We start from the raw sequence: 24,084 nt of genomic DNA on the forward strand, positions 1-24,084 counted from the left end.
AGGGAATTACTCTGGAGTACAGGAGAGGTGAGTGGCATTGTTTTTTGTTTATCTTCTCTCCTGGCCCTTCACTTATTATACTCTTTGGTCTGAAGAGACCCCAGAGTATAAGAATAGCTCACAAGTGGTGAACCCCCGAAATTTGGGCTTTGGCTGAACTTGAAACTTTTGGAAAATTTGTTGGGATACTATACTGTATGGAGGGGCTGCTATGGGACATTATTCTGTATAATGGTTTGTTTTTGAACAATAAAGCAGGCAGTTTTCCAATAAAAATTCATGCAGTTTTGTGCAAAAAAAAAAAAAAAAAAAAGCACTATGCGAACACATCGAAGTGAAAGTTCCAGTGACCTAAGACTGGATGCAGCTATAGCTGTATCCACATGCATAGTGTTTCACCAGCCTAAGTATGCTATACAGTGCTCCTGGACACATACATTTACCACTAATTGAGGGCTGCACATGCACTTTCATTGCTTCTAATGGGAAAGAACAAGTGTGTCAGGAAATAGCAGTAAACACATCTGGTGGCAGCACTTCTGTGTTATGGTTTGTGGTATATGACTTTAGTATAGGGGTCATGAGCCTTACAATTATTGCACGACACTCCAAGTACATCATCTTTGATTTTTTATTTAAATTGGTACACTGTAAGAAAAAAAAAGGTTGTCTGCCTCTGGTATAGACCATGGGAAGAATATGCAAATCTGTCTTCCATGATGTAATTAGGCAGTCAGGTGCCTCAGTGTTGCAAACCAATAGAGGGCGCTCACTGGACTGTGCAAGCCTGTCTTCCCTGATGTAAAATAGGAAGACAGAATCTCAGTGATATAGCTAACTCTGGTATAGACCTTCACATTTGGGGAAAAAAGAGACAGTAATTAGTTTGGTAGCAGGAACAGTTAAAAAAAAAAAAAAAAAAAAAAAAAAAAAAAAATTATATATATATATATATATATATATATAAATAAACTAAATATTCAGTTAACTGTAATGTAAGGAGTGAAATTACAGTTTTTACATTTCTACATAGCCTACTGAAACATATATTTCCTCTTATCTGTTCAACTTCATCTGTTGGTGGCTGCAGCAGCCCCTAAATGGAATTATTTAAAGGGGCTATTCACTACCTAATATTGAGGGCCTATCCTTAGATGAGTAGGAAAAAGAGAAAAAAAAAGATAAGATAAGAGATAAGATAATCCTTTAATAGTCCCACATTGGGGAAATTGTGCGTATCTCTATTATTATTATTATTTTTTTTTAAGTGTCTCTTGGCCTATGAAAAAAAGGATGTGTAAATGGCGTGTATTATCTAATTTTTATTTTTGTCATGGATTCTACATGGACAGAAAACAGGTGTGAAAGGGCCCTAACTATGATGCTTAACATTATACATAGAATTCCATTTACACTATTTAAAGCCACCGTCCCCGTCATAAGTTTTCCTATACATAGTATGTAGTAAATGCTAAATGCTCAGAGATCAGACTCCCTTTAATGTTCCCATTCTGCTCTTATAATATTTTGTATTATAGTTCAGCGTCAGAAACGATTGCAGGCTAAAATTCATTTTAATACATATCATTACTTGGATGAAATGTGTACTGGCATCATGAAAGTACATACATCTCTTGTGAAGTTTCTGTTCATTTATCTAATCATAGTATCAATTTTTTTTTTCTTAAGGAAATGCAAAAACTTTCAGTTCTGCCATTTGAAGAAAGAAACCCCTTGGCAGAATACCTCTCAGAACTTCTTATGAAACGCACTAAGGTAAGATGGAAATACTTATAAAAGATGACGTGATTTAAAGTTTCCATATTGGATTAAATTGCACTGTCAAGTACTATTTCCTATATCTGGAAGTACACCATATAATGGTGTGTTCATTTACACAGGTAGATACTCTGCTAATATTCGGAGAAAGTCCTCTAAATGAAGAGTTTAAGACTGTGTTGAAGCATTATCGACAAGCAGTGAATCTCGACTGCCTCTGTGTGACTGTGCTGCCTAATGGCTTTGAACGGTACATTTGCTTATCTGTCCTTTTTCTTTTTTTTTCCACTTTGCTTGTTTTTTTCCAGTCTCTAAACTGTAGAGTCTTAGAGCCCTGTTCCTAAACCTGTATGTCTACACATATCAGTCGCCTGTTGAAAGTATTATATATACATATATATATATTGTCAGGCTCTGGGGTTGCTAGGTGGGGTGGCATAGACACAAAAGTCCAGATTCTTTAGTCTAAAAACAAAGGTAGAGTTTATTTTCACTCAAAAAGGTAGTACAGCAACAAAAGGAAACAATACAAAAATAAACACCTGCCCGGCTAGGCTCTAACTAAACATAGAATAGGTTAGCTCACCTAGAATAACAAAAATCCAAAAGACAGTTGAATCACTCAGGACACAGCTCCAAAAATATGACCTCTCCAGCCAAGCTCTGCCCAAAGTCTGCTGCTAGAGCTGGCTTCTTAAGCTCTCTTGATCAGCAGACTCTCAACAGCTGAATCGCTGCCGGAACATCCCTAAAGTGTGGACTGGAGGGGGGTGGAATGACAGGTCCCACTACCAACCTACCTGCCATTCCTAAAAATCCAGCCCAATACTGAGCATTTACCAAAATGCTCCGCAGACGAATGTTGTCTGCTGAGAACAAACATTCCTTGTGGAGTTTTCTCATCATACCCACCTTAGTAGTCTGGGTGAGATGTACACCCCCTCCAAATATATATATATATATATATATATATATATATATATATATATATATATATATATATATATATATATATATGTCTAGAAAAAGCCTTTTTCCCTACCACAACTTGAGTAGTGCTGTCACTGGATACATCCTGTACTCAAGTCTCATCCAGGTTGAGCATGTGCCATCCTAACAGATTCAGCATGTGCAGTGCATGAAGGAATGGTCAGTGTGTCAGTTGGGAGGTTCACAGAGCAAGGTGCACCTGGGTAATGTAGTCCTCATTAGTGAAGCAGTTATATATGCTCCACAGTAAGGACCACTCACATTGTGACTATGGGGGATTCAGATATCCCAATCAAAGAAATATGGGAGGTGGGTAAAGTAAACTCTCATTTAGGAAAATTATCTTCTATCCGTAGGAGAAGTTATAACTTTCAGATCAGTGGGGTTCTGAGTGGTCCAGAGAACAAGTCCATGTGTAGAAGTGGTCAGGCAGTGCACGCACATACTATTCATTTTAAGGGAAGTGGCAGAAACATCCAAATTTGTAGACAGATTGCCTTTTTTCCCATCTAAGCAACTTACTTAGATGGAAAATACCATTTAAAGAGGACCTTTTGTGTCCTCTAACATGGGGCATACCATTAGAATGCTGTTCTTGCACTCAATACAGTTCACTTCTTCTTTTGTTTTGTAGCTTACTCTGTTTCACAGATATATCGGTGCCATTATCACCATATGTCAGGTGCCAGCCATTACAGTAACCCCCTTCACAGTACTAGACCATACAGGTGTACTGTCTGGTGGGTGCTCTCCACTGCTCAGTAATTGGGCTGTAAGGACCAACGCTCTGACAGTATAGTGAAATTGGTAGCCAAAACTAGCAGCACTGACATCTCTGTTACAGAAGAAACTAAAAAACACAAAAGAGACAGTGTGTTGAATTCAGGCAAAGAACCACTTTTTAAATATCATGTCCTCTGTTACTGATATGATATGAAAGTTCCTCTTTAAAACCTCTTACTTGGGTTGATCGAATAAAAGAATGTTTATTCCAATGACTGCCCCACATAAAAGGTAATAATAATAATCATAATAAATTTTATTTATATAGCGCCAACATATTCCGCAGCGCTGTACAATTTGTAGGGTTCAAATACAGACAGAAAGATACATTACAAAGAAAGTCGATTCACACAATGGGACTGAGGGCCCTGCTCGCAAGAGTTTACAATCTATGAAGTAGAGGGGTGACACAAGAGGTAGCAGGGGCGGCATTGCTTATGCAGAGATCAGACACTTTTGTAATAGAGGTGACTGTCATTACATAAACATAAGACTTTATGAGCCGTCAACAGTCGTGTCCTGTAACATGTGGATGGAGCTTGGACCTATAAAGTTATCCTGAGATGACATCATATCATGTGGGGAAATGTGGGAGCGGGGACAGAAGAGGGTTAAGGGTTTACATTAGACATTGTGATAGGCTTATCTGAAAAGATGTCTTTAGTTTGCGTTTGAAACTGTAGAAATTGGGAGTTAATCTGATTGTCCGGGGTAGAGCATTCCAGAGGAGTGGTGCAACTCGGGAGAAGTCTTGTATATGAGCGTGGGAGGATCTGATAATAGAGGATGTAAGTGTTAGGTCATTGAGTGAACGGAGAACACGGGTTGGGTGGTAGACAGAGATGAGGGAGGAAATGTATGGAAGTGCGGCATTATGGAGAGCCTTGTGGATGAGAGTGATAATTTTATATTTTATTCTATAATGAATAGGCAGCCAGTGTAGTGACTGACAAAGACAAGAGGCATCACTGTAGCGTCTAGACCAGGGGTAGGGAACGTACGGCTCTCCAGCTGTTTCAAAACTACAACTCCCAGCATGCATACTGGCTCTGCTGTTCTGGGAACTCCCATGGAAGTGAATGGAGCATGCTGGGAGTTGTAGTTTCACAGCAGCTGGAGAGCCAAAGGTTCCCTACTCCTGGTCTAGACTGATAGATGAGCCTGGCCGCTGCATTCAGAATAGATTGTAGAGGGGAGAGTTTAGTAAGGGGAAGACCGATTAGTAAGGAGTTACAGTAGTCAAGGCGAGAGTGAATCAGAGAGATAATAAGTGTCTTTAATGTATCTCTGGTAAGGAAAGGGCGTATTCTAGAGATGTTTTTGAGGTGGAGGTGACATGAACGTGCGAGTGATTCAACATGAGGGGTCAAGGAAAGGTCTGCATCAAACATGACCCCGAGGCAGCGGGCCTACTGCCTAGGAGTTATAGTAAGGCCTGAGACTACAATGGATATATCAGGGACAGATCTATTAGATGGTGGAAACAGTAGTAGTTCAGTCTTGGAGAGATTTAGTTTCAGATAGAGCGAGGACATGATATTTGAGACAGCAGAGAGACAGTTGCTGGTGTTCTGTATGAGTGCAGGGGTGATGTCACGGGAAGATGTGTATAATTGGGTGTCATCAGCATAAAGATGGTACCTGAAGCCAAATCTGGCAATAGTTTGTCCAATGGGGGCTGTGTAGAGAGAAAAGAGCAGGGGACCTAGGACCGATCCCTACAGCAAGGGAAAGAGGGGAAGAAACAGAGCCCGCAAATGATACACTGAAAGTGCGGTCTGAGAGATAAGAGGAGGACCAGGAGAGCGCAGTGTCCATGAGGCCGACTGAGCGGAGCATAGTGAGGAGGAGTTGATGGTCAACAGTGTCAAAAGCTGCAGAGAGGTCCAGAAGAATAAGAAGAGAGAAGTCACCATTGGATTTAGCCATTAGGAGATCATTGGAGACTTTTGTGAGAGTCGTTTCAGTAGAGTGCAGAGCGCGGAAACCAGATTGTGAGGGGTCAAGCAGAGAGATAGCGGATTAAACGAGAATAGACCAGGCGTTCCAAGAGTTTAGAGATGAAGGGGAGGTTAGAGACAGATCGATAGTTAGCAGCACAGGATGGGTCCAGGGAGGGTTTTTTCAATAGTGGGGTTATAACAGCATGCTTGAAGGAGGATGGGAAGATTCCAGAAGAGAGAGAGAGATTAAATATTTTAGTAAGGTAAGTAGTGACAGCAGGCAACAGAGATTGGAGAAGGTGTGAGGGGAAGGGGTCACTGCTGCAGGTTGTAAGGCGAGATGAAGAAAGTAGTTAGGAGACTTCCTCTTTTGTAACAGGTTCAAAAGATGAGAAAAGACAGTCTGAAGTGCAGTTGGTGAGGGGATCATTGCTATGGTAGGTGGTGGGATCAATGCCACCTGGGGCTTGGGCAGTAATTTCCTGACGGATCTTATCAATTTTATCATGAAAATACGTGGCCAGGTCATCGGCACTAAGGTCTGAGAATGGCGTCTGCACCTTGGGTGTGAGTAAGGAGTGAAAAGTTTCAAAAAGCCTTTTAGGGTTGCTGGAGAGAGAAGAGATGAGGTCCTGCCTTTAGCTGACACGTGAACAAATGCTTGTTCGTCGACTGTTTCTTTTCATTAATATTGCACAATAGCTACAAAACAGTCCTATGATTTATCATAGTTGTGGACCAGTGCTCGTGTAGTGCTCGCCCTCATGTTAAAATAGCAAAATTAAAACAGGTACGGATTGACCCGCTAAATCGTCAATAGGCACTCATTATAAGCACGGAATCTGTCCATGTAAAAGGACCCTTAGGGAGCATTCACACGGTGTAACGTCCCGCGAGATTTGGCACGTGTACGCCGCGTGACCCTTTGCGGGCCGTACACGCTCCCATTGAGTTCAATGGGAGCGGGGAGCGTATGCGCCGCGCTAGTTTGCGGCCGTGAATAAATGCACGGCCGCAAACTAGTGCGGTGCATACGATCCCCGCTCCCATTGAAATGAATGGGAGCGTGTACGGCACGCAAAAGGTCACGCGGCGTACACGTGCCAAATCTCGCGGGACGTTACACCGTGTGAATGCTCCCTTACTTTTTCCATATTAGGAAATGCCAGATTGTAATAGTTTTTGTAATCTATTACAGCTTGTTTTATTTCTCACTTATTTCATTGGAGGGAACACAGCACCATGGTTATAGACCTGGCTACTAGGATTCTTACACTAGGAATAACCAAAAATGTGGCTCTGCCTCTGGTACTATATCCTTTCCACAGACTCTATAAAAAGCCAGTTTTAGTCTAGTATCTGGTAGGCAGATATGACCCGAATTATGTCTTCCATCTTGCTTTGTTTTTCTTTGAGTTGTAGGGGGCAGGGGGTCTTCTTTGTGTATTCCACACTAGTCACACACCCCTGTGGCACTTTGCTGGTCACCCAGTCTCCACTGCTGTGTCAACGGATGGAATGCTGGTGACCCCTCTACCTGCCGTTCCTAAAAATCCAGCCCAATACTGAGCATTTACCAGATCTGTGTCTTCTTGTGACGGCTCATTCTATGAGAGCTGTCGGAATCTCCTGGGCTGTTCAAGTTCAGGCTCCTGCTAAACCAGGTTTGCAGGGCTGCCACCTAGGCCTCTGTCCACACCTTCACTAGGTTCTACCAGATCCATTCTGTGGCCTCTGTTGATGACAGCTTGGGTTATAAGTTTCTGCAGGCAAGGGTACCCCAATGCGCTCGCATGGCTGTGTAATTGGATTTTTGTACTTGCATTAAAATCCTTTTCTCATTGTATTAATTTTGTTCCTGTCCAAAGCTGTTTTGGTTCATTTTTGGATTCAGGACAATGGTGGTGGTGGTTGGTTTTGTGTTCTGTTTTTTTGCTTATTTGTGTCTGTCTCCTACTGCTGCATACAATCTGGTTAGCATAGTGTCTGATGAAAGGGTATAGCCCAGAGAGAACATTTTTGCTATTCCTAGTGGCCAAGTTTATACCCATGGTGCTGTGTCCCCCAATGAATACAACAAGAAAAGGATATTACAGTGAGTAAAAAAAAACAAACAAAAAAAAAACATTTTCTTTACTCAACTTTCTTAATGTTTTCCTTTGCTTCTGTGGCCCATTTCATCCTTGTATTTGTTTCCTGTCACTCGTATAGTGCTGATATCAATGTACTTTTATTACAGTTCTCTCATTTCTGTCCACAGTGAGGACTCTCTTGATCAGTGTAATGACATTACATTGTGCGGTTTTACGGAGCAGGTGTTGAAGTAAGTTTTCCATGTAAAACTAGCTATGGCAGATGTTTGTGTTCTTAAAACAGTCCTTTTGTTAAAAATATCACATTTGCGTTAGATTTTTGTAGATGTACAGTCTATAATGTAGCCAGAAATATTTTTTTCTGTTTTCTGTAAATGTACATGTTCTTTCTCCATTCTTGCTGAGTGGGCATGCTTTTCCCGGGGTTCTGTCACCATTCATGTCTTTTATCTACTCTTTTGCATCTCATTTTCCTCTCTTGCTGCAGTTTATTAACTTTTTAATTGACTTTTGTTTTAGATATGTATCAGAGAGGGGAACTGCACGTCTATTGGATCATGTGGAGAAAGTTAATGAAAGATTTAATATTCCAGAAGACCCAGAGAATGTTAAAAAGAGATATATGGCTGCTAGCGGTCTACTTACCTCTGTTCCTAAGCAGAAGTAACTGATTTTTTTTTCTTCATTATCCAAATCGCATAAATAGTTTTGTCATTCCAGTAATACTGTTGATCATTTCATGGTAGATATATCAATTTCTGTAGATACCAGCCAAGGAGAGCCTTTTAAAGGGATTGTCTAAGATCAGATATTGATGGACTATCTTTATGATGCTCATTCATTTGTTTTGCTTGCCCATAAGCCACTGTCAGGCACCCTTTTATACCCCTCTCCCCATTGAAATTCACACACGCTTGGCCAATCTAAGAGTGCATATTTATTGGTTAAGGGAGTGAGTGGCTTGTTCATCCAGCAGCTTTATCATGTGTATCTGGCCACCTTTAGAGTAGGGCATAAGTGTGATGTACTATGGTAGTTGGACTTGGACATCTAATGCACACTGAGTTGCCAGTTGAAAATATCTTACCACGTACTTCCCATTCATCTCTGAGGCTTCATGTAACATTTTTCTTTGTACTCAGAGGTTACTGCATATGTTTATAGATGGCCTGGGCCTTCTATTGAGTAGAAATAAAATTATAGCACTGTTTTAGCATTGTAGTGATTGCACTCTAAATAACTGTTAAGGAAAACTCCTTTAAAGCTATGATATTGGTGACCTACCCTTACAATAGGGCATCGACATTAGATTGGTGGAGGTCTGACAACTAAGAGGTGCAGCGTTCAGACAAGCCACTGACACTGTCATACATTATATAGTGGCTGTGGTTGGTATTGCAGCTCAGTCCCATTCATAGGACTGAACAGCAATAAGCATGCCAACATGATGTGACTGACCTGACAAGGAGCGTCAATTGCCAAAGTTTGATGACCTATCCTTCAGATAAGAAATAAAATAAATAAATGAGGTAAAAATTTGTAAAGTCTAGAGATGAGCGAACACTGTTCGGATCAGCCGATCCGAACAGCACGCACCCATAGAAATGAATGGAAGCACCTGTGACGCTGACTTTGCCGACGGCCGGCCGGCGTCACAGGTGCTTCCATTCATTTCTATGGGTGCGTGCTGTTCGGATCGGCTGATCCGAACAGTGTTCGCTCATCTCTAGTAAAGTCCTGTAAAACCCTGTTAAGACAAATATGTGGTTAAGAACAATTTTTTTTATTGCTGGTAATATCATGCTAGTATTGGGTTGCATTGGTCACATTTCTTGTGCTTTTTTTTGTTAGGTGGCGCAGTGTCCGTGTCTTTATCTCCTCCACGTTCCGTGATATGCACTCAGAAAGAGACATATTGATTGGACAGGTGATGCCACAACTGCGTCAGCGTGCAGCTTGTCATTTCCTGTCACTGGAGGAAGTGGATTTGCGCTGGGGAATTACAGAAGAAGAAACAAAGAAGGACAAGTAAGGAAAAATGGAGATTTTATGTCTAAAGTGTGTGTATGAATAGTGAAATTATTGAATTAGTTCTATGCCATAACCTGTTTGTTTTTTCACATTAGGCAGTTGTCTCTTTGTCTCTCTGAAGTTGTTCGTAGTCAAATCTTTATTGGCATCCTGGGAGAGAGATATGGTCATATTCCCAAAACTTACTCTGTTCCGCTGCTACCTGAGTATCAATGGGTAAGGGCCTCTTCCTGGCAAACACAGGGTTTTACATTTCAAAGTTGTAGAATATGCACTTATGGCAGTCCTGGAAAAAGTTTTATACTCTTAGGCCCGGTTCACATCTGCGTTCAGCCATTCCGTTCATAATCAGTATTTGAAATCCTCAAAAACTGATTACATGCGGTCCTTATGACAACCCATTGATTTCAATGGGTGCGCAAAGGTAATCCGCATGTATCCGCATGTGCCATTAATCAGTTCCAGTTAGACACAAAAGAGAACTTGGTTTGCTTTATCCTTTCTTCTTAGTCATCGTACTTTGCACTAGGATATTTACTGTTCCATATATTTGACAGGTTCAAGAATATCCTGAAGGACGATCCATCACAGAGTTGGAGGCAATGCAGTTTTTGCAGAGTTGTAAGAGCAATATCCTGGGACATCCAAAGGCTTTCTTCTACTTAAGGAATCCTGAAGTTATTAGGTAACACTGTTTATTTAAATATGTCTCTTGTCATAGCAGATTCCAGTTCAAGAAGGTATGAGGTGTACCAGTAATGTTTTTTTTTTTTTTTTATTAAAGAAAAAGCTATATAGCAATATTTTTTTTATCATGGTTAGATGTTACATTATATACATTAGATGTTATACATTATTACCTGTTGGGATTTTGTAGTTCTAATTCCTAAGTTATTTTAATATATTTCAACCCAAGTCAAAATTTGTTAGCCCTCACCTTCATAAATTCTCAACATTTTTCATTCTAAAGATTATTTTCTCTCTGTATCTATTCTTGCCATTCAGATCTGTGCCCAGCCATTGGCTTTCAGATTTTGCTTCTGAATCTCCAAAAGCTAAAAAACGTATGTTGGATCTCAAGAACAGAGTAGCCAAACATCCAGCAGCTAAGACTTACGTGTAAGTTTCCAGACCATCCTGTGTACCTGTAGCTGTACATTGAGGTGTTTCTGGCTTATGAGTTAGTTGTGTTTTGTAATTTCTTGTGTAGATACTCCTGTCAGTGGGGCGGTGAAACTGATGGAAAACCACACATGGCCGCACTAGAGGACTTTGGGGCTAGAGTTTTGAATGATGTATGGCAAGTGATCGAGAGGGATTATCTTAAGGTATGTACCAATCATATGTTACTCTTTTATTTCACGTAAGTCGTTTGCACCATTAATAGATCAGTGTCCACTTATCCTAGGAAGGGTCAAATGTATCTGAAGATAATGAAGATGAGCTGATACAGGAAGGCTTTCAAGAATGGCATGAACGACATTCCTTTGCTAGAACTAAGCAAGTTACTCAAGTGTGTGCACAGCTTCTTGAGAAGAGACAAGCATCACCATCAAGTGGGAAAGTGTTTTTGGTGGTTGGAGAGCCGAGCCAAGGCAAAACTGTCTTTATGGTAATTTGTTGTCATTGTTAAAGGCAGAAGTGAATGGCATCGTGATCACAAATACCAGTTTACCATGTTCTGCAAATACAATTCATGTAACACGTCTTCTATGTATATTTATTTCAGGCAGACCTTGTGAAAGAGCTAAGACTTGTAAGTTCAGCCTCAGTCATCTATCATTTTACAGGAGCAACTCATAGATCAAAAGATGTAGAGTCTATGCTGAAAAGATTTTGCAAGCAGCTGAATAAGCAGCTACAAAGAGAGAACAAGGTCTTCAACTCTTATAGGTTGGTGTTTCCATATATTTGGACTTTACTAAGGGAAGATTAACAAAAAGTGCGGTCTCCACAGATCAGGACGTGCATACACTGAGACTAGTTCTTTGTGAAATATGTTTATAAGAATCATCCCACTAAAGCAGTCTCATTGTTGGTTAGTGACTCAGTCAACACTAAGGGTTCACACTGATTTTGAGGTGAATTCTGCTGCAAAATGAGTGCTAAATTCCATCATATGTCTCCATTGGAACAGTGAGACTAATAATGAAGCAGGACACTGAGAAAATAAGTATATTGCTCAATCTTGCTGTGGCATGAGCCAATGATGAACCGGGCTAATCTGCAAGGGAAAGCCAAAGGGGTGGAAATGGAAGAGTAAATTGAGGTGGAAGTCTTTCTTAAATTCCCCTTCCATTTCCGCTATATGAACATACTCTAAAAAGGTACCTTCACATAAGCAGATTTTGTTGCAGAAATTTCTGCAACTGGAAGAAGTTACAGACATCCGTATGTATCTCATTAAAACAGTCACAAATGAATGCAACAGGATTTGGGTCGCAAAAGTTTCTGCAACAAAATCTTCTGTATGTTAAGGCACCCAAAAGGTTTCTGCTGTTTGTTTCGATCAGTGGCAGTGTGAACCAGTATGAGGCCCAGCCCACGAACTACATGCAACCAATTATGTATATATCTATTAATGTGTTTTTTTTCTGATTTATTTGAAACATGTTTTCTCCATGTGTTTTCTGTTCTGATCTGGGGTTTGTTAGGAACTTGGATGGGAGAAGGCATTGCAGAATCCCTTAGGAGACTTCCACTGTCTAAGCATGCATGTTGATTTGTTTCCAGTCTTAGAGGAAATCATGACTATAGTACAAGACATATGCCCTCACTTCTGGCCCTAAACAACATGACTACATCTCTATTTTTTGGCATTTGGAGCCGTGATTCACATAATAAATATATTCTGCACTACTTGACTGATTGCCTACAAGGCAGTGGTCCTAACTGTTTGTCTTTGTATATTTCCAAGATGGTTGCTGATATATATTCATTAAGGTCATGCCCTTGTTTAGCTCTTTGTAAATATAGGATTTACTAAGTGATTGGTTCCCATACTCATTGAATCTTGTTCATAGCCTTTGCTGCAACTCCAGCCTTTAGATTCAGAAACAAGCTGACCTTTTGGACTGAATGCATGCAATTTTCTAAAATAGGCATGACAATTTTCTGGTGTAAAGATGGCACATTTTTGATGCACACAGAAAAAAGTGTCATTTTTCTATTTTCTAACTTGCTTGACACTTCTTAGAAAGGTGGGCAGAGCAGGATAGATATTAAGACAGGCCAGGGCAGGAACACATTGGCCTGACAAAATTGCTAAAACTCCTACTAGTAAACTAGTGTACGTTATACCGAAAAATTGCCACCAGTCCCTGACAGGCATAGATTTCCATTTTGGCACGTGGGATGTTGGAGCCTCTTGATGATTCAGGTGCATTGGTCGCCAGTATAGGAATAATTTAAGACTGGAAGAAGAAACATCAGTCTTAATAGATTCTGTCCATTCACTTCAAAGTAAAAGTTCCTGAAAATAAGCATAAAAACTCGAAAAAGTGAAAAATAGGGAATATATTATGCACTTATACTCTGACAGAGCAACCTTGGTATGAACAAGTTTGCTGAGAAATTCATATTGTTTTACGAGATTATCATAAATTCAGGTTCCTGAGCATTCACACTTTTAGGGTCCATTCACACGGAGGAAAATGGGGAGGAATTTGGTATGGAATTTCAGCGCTGAAAAAAAAGAAAAGGCCTCCCATTGACTTCATTGCTAGCAGAAAAAGGAACCCATTGAAGTCAATGAGAGGCTTTTTTTCAGCGCTGAAATTCCATACCAAATTCCTCACCATTTTCCTCTGTGTGAATGGACCCTTAGGGTTGCACTAAGCCCCACTATATGAGCTAGGGAGCTTTACTGGTAGTCGGTGTGTTATCTTATTAAGAAGCATATTTCCATTTTCTCATAGTAGAATTCCTTCCCTATGCTTCAGATAGGAAAACCCTTTCAGTCCCGCAAGCTACATAGGACCTCAGTGGGACTATTCATATGTGATATTTCTTTACTCCTATCAAACATACGTGTCACTAATAAACACACTTACTGAACAGGCCTTACCGTTATATGTTCTCATGTATCGCTGAACGGTAAATTGCTTTCTTTACTATCTTACCACAGGGACGCTTTAGCCACCTTTCAGACACTGCTTCTGTTAATTTCTCGATCTTTGAAGCGCAATGAGACACTAACACTACTCATAGATGGCGCAGATGTCCTGTGTGGATCTGTGGGAGAGCTTACTTCTGACTGGATCCCCCATTCTCTCCCTCAGGTACTAAATATCTTATCTGCACATTGTAACTTGTGATGCTGGTGGGAGCTATAAGCCCCTAAATTGTTTTTACAGTCTAGTCAGGTTCTAAAAATGAGAAAATTATTAGTAACAATATTGCGATATGCACTGTAAGTCCTATGTAGATCATAACTACATGCACTGGTTTTATTTCTTTCTGCAGAGAGTTAACATGGTTCTAAGTGTAACCGAGGGATCCTCTCTATGTAGCACCTTAAGCAAGCGGAAGGGCGTCATCTTGGTTCCTTTGGGGAAACTGGAACCAAGTGAGCGGACTGAACTGGTCAGAGGAAAGCTTGCAATCTATGGAAAAAAGCTGGAAGAATCTGCCTTTAATAACCAGGTCAGATGTTGGTGGTCACATATTAGGCAGTCAGTATGTGTACTGTACCAAGTCCTCTTGCTTTTTTACCGTAGACTAGTGCCTCATGCACACTTTTTAACGGAAATATCCAGTTTCAACATAAACGGAGAACATGAATTACTTTTTATAATGCTGTACTTTGCTTTACTTCTGTTTGGATTATAGAGCTTTCTGCTCCTTTTATGTGTAAGGCAAGGTTCAGAGTTCTTATGTTGTCCAGTTAGAGTGTATTGTCCAGTAGTTAAAGTTATGGGACTGAGGTGCTGCTGTATAAACATAATATCGTCAACATGATGACCATGGTCTCTTCAAAGAGCCTATCCTTAGGACAGGTCATCAAGATGTGATTCTTGGGGAGGTCCAACACCAAGGGCCCCCACCATTCACATGTTGATGACCTTTCCTAAGGACAGGGCATCCATATGTAAAAGCTTGTTCCCTCAAACAACACTTATCCTATATCCAAGAAGATTCTTCTCTACACAGGTAAAGGAACCTTCAATCACTAATGAGTTTTAATTCCCTAATTTTGTGTAGATGAGACTCTTGATGATTAAGAAGGGGACACGTGACCCTCTGTATCTTACACTTGCTTGTGAGGAGCTGCGAGCCAGTGCTGTCTTTGAGAAGGTCAGTGTGCACTTACTACACATTATTTCACCCTGCAAGATTTTAGTCATGTAATAACATTATCTGTCCATACCCAATCTTTTGTGTAGCTCTCTGAAGATATACAGAAGTTACCAGCCACCCTTCCACAACTACTTCAGAAGAGACTAAGTTCCTTAGAAGAAGAACATGGAGAAGACCATGTCACTGTTGCTTTGACAGCTATTTGTATTTCACGGAAAGGTATGAGCATAGCCACCTGAGATTACATTAAGCCAGGAATTTGTGTTATAAGTAATTTATATGATTTTTCAGGACTTTTGGAGAGAGACCTGCTCAGGATCCTGAGTTCACTGCAGCATATTAGATCTATATACACTGCCAGTTGGGCAGAAATGCTTTGTGCAGCCAAGGATACAGCCAATCTTCCCATGGCCACTTTTGCACTGCTCCTTGGGGGACTTAGAAGGTGAGACCTTTTGCAGCTCTGCAATATAATGCACTTTACTTGATATATTAAAGAGAATCTCTTGACTTTTTCTAAGTAAATTCCTGTATTCTCCATGAAACACAGTGCAGGGCCACATTTATTAGATTTCTGCAGTTCGTCATTCCTATGTTTTTCTACATAGAAGAAAATACATTGAAAACTGGGCATGACCATTCTCTTGTCAGCGAGGTGTGTCCCTATATAAACTAGGATATCAGGGTACATATGAAAGAATGAAAGCACTCGTAGGGTGATAATATGCCACAAAAGTAAACCAACGGTTTCCTAAAATCAAATGGTTGGGTACTTACCTTAGTTAGTTGTGCAGATAGCCGCAAATAACACTAATCTCAGTATACAGTAGAGATGAAGGCGGCCTAATGTACATTCACCAGGCCTATAGCCCAGTTGTGTTGCTGGTGTAAAAATTCAGTGTTTCGGAAACACCAGAAGAGACGCTAGAAGCGCTGTCCAATACTAGCTGGCTATAGTCTTCCATGCTTGGAGACACCGATCTGTGAATTTGCCTTTTGCGTCCCTTACCTTAGAGTTTTATTGGTCATATAGGATCCAACTTCCCTAGTTACTTGGGATTGGAGGCAGACGGGAGGGCAGTGGTTTCATCTATGTCTGCTTTAAGCCTCCCAGTGCATTATACCCATCTTTTATGTAGGACGGGCTTTCATATCATTATACCTGTCATTTCAGTCCAGTATGTTCAATTGGTTGCATTATAATAATAATAATAATAATAATAAATTTTATTTATATAGCGCCAACATATTCCGCAGAGCTGTACAATTTGTAGGGTTCAAATACAGACAGGAAGATACATTACAAAGAAAGTCATTTCACACAATGGGACTTATTGTGGTTTGTAATATAATATTCAACATAGTGAGTGTCTCCTCCCCCCTTTTTGGGGAGTGATTACCATTTACATGTGGTGATTTTTTTGTTATCATTTTATCTTTTTAAGCCTCCATTTTGTGTCTTCTTGTATACCTCACTCTGTGTTGGTTTGAAAAAGGGATCTGCCTCTCATGAAAAGCGCACCATTTCAGGTCACAAAATAAAACCGTTTATTTGATAGCTGTACAAAGAATGTGCTTTTGGCTTCTCCATAAAGCCTTCAGATGGGAATTGATGTTCTAGAATTATTTTATGGGGAATACAAATCTTTATTAAAACAGATTGTCAGGAGATCTGACTGGTCTTCTTTAAGTTCTTCTTCTCATTCCTCATCTAATTACATAATTTCCTATGTATAATAGCCAGATTTTTGGGGACAGTAGGTATTTAGTAGTACTGATGAGGCTCTTTTCATTTGTTGTTTCTTTGCTCCTTTGCAGTGTTCTTGGTCTCTGGAGCCATAATTTGACTTCTGAGCCAAGGTTGCATGTCTCTAGTTGTCTTCTTCGGGAAACTGTGGAGAAACGTTATTTTGGAAAACCAGAAGTTGTACGAGCGGTGCATCTTCTTATGGCTGGTAAGAGGCCTTATTAACTCTTCCTTATCAGGTTTATAATATACTATTCTTATCTTTTGTTTTTCTGTCTTGTAGCACACTTCTGGATGGTGTCCACCCCTGAAGATCCAGATGCTTCTCCTGTACTCCATGCTGAATGCCTAAGTGAGCTGTCCCATCATCTGGTATGTGATCTCTGAGCAGCTGGATGTAGACAGATTATATTATGTAAGTCTTGCCAATTTAATCTACACAATTAAATCCTATTATTTTATTTCTCAGCTCTGTGGCATGCAGTTTGACACTCTTGGTCAGCTGCTTGTACACCTTCCTTTCCTGCGGGCACACGCTAACTTGGGCCTTTTGCCACACCTATGCCAGATCTACAGCAGCTTTGGTAAGTTATTCCTCACCCCCAAGTATAATTCAATGCTAAATGATGTGTTTTGGAATTTATGAGTGTTAAACTATTTTTTTTTTTTTTTTTGCCAAGGGTTTGCCATTTCAAAAAGTTCATCCTCTGGGAAACACATGGAGACTGATCTGACAGCATATGAACCTCCTGTAAGAGTATTCAGGGAATTCATTGAGCGATCCCTACACATTCTCTCCCAGAATCCTTCTCTGTTTTATCAATTGGCTCTGAATGAGCCTGACTGTTCCCCAGTTTGCATCCAGGCTCAAGAGATTTTAGCAAACTGGAAGAGTTCACAAGACCAATTCATCACAGCCTGGGGTAACAAGCCCACTTCTGTAAATTTCTGCAGCAGGTAAAGGATTATGAGATGGGGCTGACTAAAATTCTGGAGTCATTATTATTTTGCGTCAGCATCTGATGTGTCTTTCTCTACCATAGCAAATCTTTAGATGTTCCTTCTACCCCGGGTTGTGTTGGACTGACTTGCAAAGGAGACTTGGCAGTTGTGGGCACCAGTGTTGGTGCGTTACATATTCTTCATACAGACAGCGGAGAGGTGACTACTTCCATATACTTCAACTGTTTTTTATGACATAGGTTAAAAAGAGTGCAAATGCCTCAGATCTGTAGCTGCGGTTATGCTAATACATTCCAAAATTTTTAATTTAACAAATTCAAGTGAACACTAGATTTGGGACTAGTTTCTTCTATTTTTCCAATTCAAACTATAATCTCCTCTGTACCTCCATCTGTGTATACAGTATATCCTTGCTGCTTCTATGCATACCAATGGCCTGTCTGTCTCCCTTGACCACCACTCAGCTCATGGAAGGGACTCTGACTCTCCTTCATTAACAGATACAGCCCAATTTATTTTGTAATGGCTGTGCCTGACATTGCAGCTCAGTCTTGAATTGACAAGAGCTGCAAAAAGCATCAATACCAGAGACAGCTGCTACAAAATGTATGATGCTGTGCCTGGTATGCATTGAAGGAGACTTGGCACTACAGAGTGATATTTGATATTCTTATGTGTGTCTTACAGGAAATCAGAACCTTGTATAGTGGCTGTGATGGAGTCTCCTGCTGTATGTTTATTTCTGACACATTACTCTGCCTTGGTTCATATGATGGAACATTGGAAATATGGAATATAACAGATGGCTGCCGGTAAGATGCTGAAACATCTGACTCTCTGCTGTAGAATACGTTATATAACTTGTGATTTTATGTACACACGTAATATATGGATCAATGATATTACATTATTTAACAATGATGAATCTAATGAAGGGAAGAGCGATAGAAGGAATTCCATTTCATAATATAATGTATAATTAGATTTTATTTTCCCAAAGCCTCTGTATTCCATATGCATGCTGTATACTCCTTTAAGTAGGGGTGAACAAGACTTAATTGTCAGTATGTAAATCCACACGCTAGTTTGAGAAATTTTATTGCCTAGTTATTGACATGTTCATAGGCCTCATTGTATTTTGTAGACTGGAATACAGTCATGTGACATTCATTGAATATTTGACATTTTGCCTTAATAAATATGCTTTACTTATGCCCAGAATACACAGAATTGAAGCCCACAGACGACAGGTCACAGGATGTTGTGTTAGTGATGATCGTAGGCAGATACTCACCTGTTCTCTTGACTCTGATATCAAAGTGAGTCTTTAGTCTTGAGTATAAATTTAAATTTTCTTATTTTCCCATCAGTGCTTTGTTTTCACTTATTATTTGCATTTCTTTTTTTCTAGTTATGGGAGACCAGCCGTTGCTCCCTTATAGGCTCCAGCTCCTTCTCCAGTCCTCTAAACTGTGCCACATTTCATCCAAGTCGTCATGTGGTTTCTGTGGGATCTTGGGATGGCAAAGTATCTGTTGTTGAACTGGGCAACTGGAAAAGAAGTGCCGTATGTGTCTTTTCTTGCTTACAATTCATTGCCCACCAATATTGAAACAGAGTTTTAATAACGTTTCAAATCTTATTTCGTGCAGGTTCTTTGTGGTTCCTCCTCAGTCAGAACAGTGTCCTTCTCCTTAGATGGCAATCTTGTGGTCTCAGGGAGTCTTGATGGCTGGGTGTCCCTGTGGTCCTGGGAAGCACAAATTCTTTTGTCTCGTTTCAGAGCTCATAGTGGCTATACATTGACTTCTAACTTTCTGCAGCATGGAGAACGTCTCCTGACTGGTGGAGAAGATGGCAAGGTAATCACTTCCCAGAGACAACCCCTTTTAAGATGCCCTCTACAAAATGGGAAAACCAGATAGGCAGGCATTTCTCCTACAGCGAAATGTAGTATTATTGGTGATTATTCACATCATTGGCTGTCCACATGGCACATGTGGCGTCAGCCAGAGGAACTCTCTATTGCTGTAATATAAAGGATCCTCTATAAAGGCTAAATGCCCTACTAGGATTTATGGGCAGGGGTTGTCTTCAGGAGGTATCCCATTTTAAGTGTTGGTGCCAGGATTAAATCTCACTTTATTTTTATATTTTGTTATTATTTTTTTTTTTTACAGGTGCAGGTGTCATCTGGAGGACTGGGAAGGCTACATGCTCGGAGTTGTGTGAACACTGCTCTGTCTCCTGCACTTTCTATAGCTCTCTCTCCTGACAGGCAACTGTTTGCTGTTGGTTATCATTCAGATTCTGTTTACATCTACAAAGTTGATAATGGTAAGTGCCTTGGAAGGTTGATATGTCTTGTACGTAATGTTCAGTATAATGAGATGTTTTCACGCATTGTGTTTCCTTTCCAGGAGAGCTTGTGTCGCAGTGTCCATTAGAGAATGTGGCAGTGGACAGTCTCGTGTGGCTCTCTGATAACACTCTGGTTACTGGCAGCTCGGATAGTTTAATTCGTGTCTGGACTGTATCACCAGGACAGTCTTCTTGTCAGCTCACTCTGCGTGGACATCAGCGACCTATCCAGGCCTTGGCATTATCCCTCCAGTTTCTAGCTTCCGCTTCTGGTGAGAATGGCTGCAATTCATTTTAACTTATTGCTATGATCTATATTGTTTTGCCATCTCATTGGCCCTTGCTGTGACTAATACTCATATTACATTAACAACCATGTTCTGCCATCCGAGATAAAGGTTAAAGCCTTGTGTTAATTTATTGCACAGCCATGCCTCCTTCATACATGGAGATAAATGCTATGTGTGTATCATAATGATAACAAAGTACAGCGTATAAAGGGGGAGAAAACCACAAACAAGCAAGTGCATATGTGAGCCATTGAGTCCGAAGATAGGCTAGTTCAAGGGGAAAATAGGCGTCCAAATTTATATCTATTATTTACATAAATATGTTGATATAATAGTTTTAGATTGCCTCATTAAATATTTATTTTTCTTGTATTACAGAGGATGTTTCTATCTGCCTGTGGTCGGTAAATAATCTCATGGAGGCGGCTCCAACAGTTTCTCCGGTTTTTATTCTTCGGGGTCATACTGCAGCAGTTACAACTTGTGCCTTTAGCCCAGGTGGAAACCTGTTGGCTACTGGTGGGAAAGACCGGGTAAGAAACTGCGAGAGGCAGTAGTGGTTAATGGAAGGCGTAAATGGCCTAAAGGCGGAGTTTCTATCTGCATTCTTAATAACCTTTTACTATTCCATCATAGAAATAATAACAATAACCATATAATCATAAACAAATATATCTTGGGAAGGAAGTAATTTACAGTCGGTATGCTTGTCATTCAGTAAAAGACATTTATAGATGCCTAACTTTGCTTATATATATGAACTGGATGTAAACGTGTGAAGATCTATTCTGCAATATAATGTTGGTAACTGACTTATATCTTGACACAGTCTCTTCTCTGCTGGGACATCTCGGTGAGCCCTCCTGTTCTTAAACACACTTTATTGTCATGTCACAAGGACTGGGTGACTTGCTGTTCTTGGACAGACGACAGCATGTTGGTAAGGATTAAATATGGTTTTACTATGTGATTTAAACAATTCTGCTTAAATGTACTGAGCAAAGATTATATAAACTGAACTTAAATTTTCCATCATGTTCTAATAGATCTCAGCTTCTGGAGATGGATCAGTGTGTCTGTGGGACATCCAGAATGAGAAGCAGATCCTGACATTTGCAGGACATCAAAGTGCAGTCAGCAGTACTCTGTGCATGGTGTGTATAGTATGTCTAACTCTTCTTTTCCATTACTCTGATATAGCGTGTTTAGACATTTATCTGTTGTCCTTTCTAATAAGGGGGAGCGTGTTATCACTACTGGCCGAGATGGTTTCCTAAAAGTTTGGAGTCTTACTGGGACGGAGATCGCTAGTATTCCAACTCGCCACGGTCAGATAAATCAGAGCGCTGCATATTGGAAGCCAAAACATAGTCGAGGTACGGTTTTGCAAATGATACATAGTGGACAGCAGGAATAATAATGTAGGTGCCGTGTGTTATTCCTTCCTTTAGACAAGTGTACATTGGCTGTCACATGGAAAAAAAGATGTACTGAAATCATGTAAACCGGAGGAAGTCTCAGTCTATATGATGTGGGTTGTTCTGTATTATTATATATGATATTATGTACATTTTTAATTTCAGATGATGCTGATTTAGTAGTTTATACTGTTGGTTCTGATGCCAGGGTATTGAAGTGGAGTCCCCTTCAGGTGAGACTGATACTTGCAGAACCTTATAGCTAAGTGTAACAATGTCTGACGAGACAGAGGATGCATTTCCACATATACTGTAGTAGTGATGACCCATTGTGTGTCTTTTAGATGGAGCAGATACAAACTCTACATGGTCATGGAGCTGCTGTAGTATCATCCGCAACAAATCCTCTGCTTGAAGTAACTGTGACAGCAGCCCAAGATGGCTCCATACGGTTATGGGGAGCACCATGCAGAGATGGTATGAAATAATGATGCTGACCTCATAAAGATCTCTGATAAGGCTTTGTGTGATTACTTTTCTGGTTAATCTCTTCCCAGACTCTTTGCTGGTAACTACTCATAAGAGAGCAGTCACTGCAGTTGCATGGTCTCCTGATGGTGAACTGCTGGTGTCAGGTGGAGAGTGCGGAGACATTATTGTGTGGGACCAGCACAAAGCTTTATTGACGCTTCAGGTAAATACAAACTCTTAAAGGAACAATCCAGGCAAAATGTAAATACTGCATCATAATTAATGTGGTGTCTGATTGTCCTAAGAATCTAGTGTCACATAATGCCCGCCTTTGAACTTGCATAAGAGTCTAGTTTTTCTTTAATATTATGCACTGTCCTGGCTGATTTATTGTGTTTTTTTGCAGTGCGGTGAACTTTGCATTTCCTCAATTATTTTCACAACCAAACGCTCCTTCTGCATTGTGTCCAGTGATCTCACAGTCTCCCGCTGGCTCTTATTTCCTTGTAAAGAGGGTGGCTTCAGGTGTGTAATGGTTAGAAGTACATGTCTTACTGTTTTTATCCACCAGCACTTTTCTCTAAATTTTCATCTTAAATTGTTGCAGATGGAAGAAGGCATATAGTGTTGGGATAGAGTCTCTGGTACTGTCTGCTTCTCTCACCGCCTCACAGAAGGTGCAGCTGCACACATTGTCAGGAAAAGATTTTCTCTTGGATCCCAAGACTGGATCCCTCAAGGTATGATGTTCATAAGGCCCTTCAACATGGGTGGGTTTTGTATTACTATACTTCCTAGTAATAGTAGTATCTAGTGTCCAGCTTAATGTAAATAAATAAATAAATCACATAATAGCATATATATTAGATCCAAACACCTCATTAGCTGTATATTCTATCACCAAGTGGTGCAGACCTTCATAAGGGAAACCATTGCAATGAAAACTGCAGTTCCCAGAGTCTGCTACTTGTCAGCCATTTGTGTACTGTATATTTAGTGTTCCACTAACTAAATAAAAATCCTCTAAACTTTTTTAACAATGAAGGGATTGTCCCGGTTTACTAAATAAAGTGGTTTCTTTGTCTAGTGAAGTTAAAAAAAAAAAAACAAAACAAAAAAAAAAACACAACATTTGTGGGTGGTGTATCATAGCTTTAAGATCTCTGCTTGCGGCCAGTAAATGGAAAAAAGAAAAAGATTTGAGGGTTCCATACAATATGTCTAGCCAAGATAACCCTCGGTAAACAAGCCAGAAACATAGTTTGTTCCTAAGTATCAGTTTTAGTGGGGAAACAAAATCATTAAATAAACCCACTACTTAAAGGGGTTTTCCAGGAGATACAGTTTTGAGTAAGTACGCCAGGAAAGGTGTTAAAAAAAAACAGCAAAAACAAACAACCAACCCCAAAACAAACTTGTCCCCTGCCACTGGAATGGTGGGACTTACTTACGGCCACTGCTGCATCCGGCGGAAGCCCTTGCCTAATGTGACCACTGAGGCCAATCAGCAGCCTAAGTAAAGGGACCGGGACGTCACTCACATACATAACCTATGACGTCCTGTGTCTTTTCCTTAGGCCATTGATTGGCCTCAGCAGTCACAAGATCCTAGGAGCAGCAGGACCGGACCACAGTGGGGAAAACCAGGGGCAGGTTAGTGTGATTTTTTTTTTTTTTTTTGCACCTTCCCCAAAACTGTATATCCTGGACAACCCCCTTTTTTTTTTTTTTTTTGGAAGACTAAAACAACCCCTTTAATAAGTATGTAAAACATGTAACCAGCCTTCCCTCTTCCTCCTGTGGCAGGACATGAATGTTAATGCTTTGCCATCAGATTCCCATGTCCACCCTCCACAAGAACTGCTACTTCCAGGCAGCATTATCACCGCATCCCATCCGCACGTTGGTAAGCACCAG

The 24,084-nt window shown here is 40.3% G+C and overlaps 1 protein-coding gene across 1 annotated transcript in view; it reads left to right on the forward strand.

Annotated features, from left to right (window-relative positions):
* Window positions 1-24,084, forward strand: part of TEP1 (telomerase associated protein 1) — a 39,908-nt gene that overhangs the window by 11,111 nt on the left and 4,713 nt on the right. Inside the window, exons 15-51 of the mRNA XM_075276675.1 lie at window positions 1,690-1,776; window positions 1,902-2,029; window positions 7,756-7,818; window positions 8,108-8,251; window positions 9,440-9,616; window positions 9,715-9,835; window positions 10,177-10,304; window positions 10,625-10,738; window positions 10,830-10,947; window positions 11,028-11,231; window positions 11,349-11,512; window positions 13,746-13,899; window positions 14,084-14,263; window positions 14,822-14,914; window positions 15,004-15,136; window positions 15,209-15,362; window positions 16,736-16,872; window positions 16,948-17,036; window positions 17,134-17,248; window positions 17,345-17,621; window positions 17,708-17,825; window positions 18,315-18,439; window positions 18,847-18,946; window positions 19,039-19,194; window positions 19,280-19,489; window positions 19,808-19,964; window positions 20,048-20,260; window positions 20,657-20,811; window positions 21,108-21,218; window positions 21,325-21,432; window positions 21,516-21,654; window positions 21,862-21,929; window positions 22,041-22,173; window positions 22,254-22,390; window positions 22,574-22,692; window positions 22,775-22,907; window positions 23,974-24,073. Coding sequence (XP_075132776.1) covers window positions 1,690-1,776; window positions 1,902-2,029; window positions 7,756-7,818; window positions 8,108-8,251; window positions 9,440-9,616; window positions 9,715-9,835; window positions 10,177-10,304; window positions 10,625-10,738; window positions 10,830-10,947; window positions 11,028-11,231; window positions 11,349-11,512; window positions 13,746-13,899; window positions 14,084-14,263; window positions 14,822-14,914; window positions 15,004-15,136; window positions 15,209-15,362; window positions 16,736-16,872; window positions 16,948-17,036; window positions 17,134-17,248; window positions 17,345-17,621; window positions 17,708-17,825; window positions 18,315-18,439; window positions 18,847-18,946; window positions 19,039-19,194; window positions 19,280-19,489; window positions 19,808-19,964; window positions 20,048-20,260; window positions 20,657-20,811; window positions 21,108-21,218; window positions 21,325-21,432; window positions 21,516-21,654; window positions 21,862-21,929; window positions 22,041-22,173; window positions 22,254-22,390; window positions 22,574-22,692; window positions 22,775-22,907; window positions 23,974-24,073 — 5,062 coding nt within the window. The remainder of the gene's footprint in view (window positions 1-1,689; window positions 1,777-1,901; window positions 2,030-7,755; window positions 7,819-8,107; window positions 8,252-9,439; window positions 9,617-9,714; window positions 9,836-10,176; window positions 10,305-10,624; window positions 10,739-10,829; window positions 10,948-11,027; window positions 11,232-11,348; window positions 11,513-13,745; window positions 13,900-14,083; window positions 14,264-14,821; window positions 14,915-15,003; window positions 15,137-15,208; window positions 15,363-16,735; window positions 16,873-16,947; window positions 17,037-17,133; window positions 17,249-17,344; window positions 17,622-17,707; window positions 17,826-18,314; window positions 18,440-18,846; window positions 18,947-19,038; window positions 19,195-19,279; window positions 19,490-19,807; window positions 19,965-20,047; window positions 20,261-20,656; window positions 20,812-21,107; window positions 21,219-21,324; window positions 21,433-21,515; window positions 21,655-21,861; window positions 21,930-22,040; window positions 22,174-22,253; window positions 22,391-22,573; window positions 22,693-22,774; window positions 22,908-23,973; window positions 24,074-24,084) is intronic.

The sequence above is a fragment of the Leptodactylus fuscus genome, chromosome 1, assembly GCF_031893055.1.
Source record: "Leptodactylus fuscus isolate aLepFus1 chromosome 1, aLepFus1.hap2, whole genome shotgun sequence".
NCBI classification, from domain to species: domain Eukaryota; kingdom Metazoa; phylum Chordata; class Amphibia; order Anura; family Leptodactylidae; genus Leptodactylus; species Leptodactylus fuscus.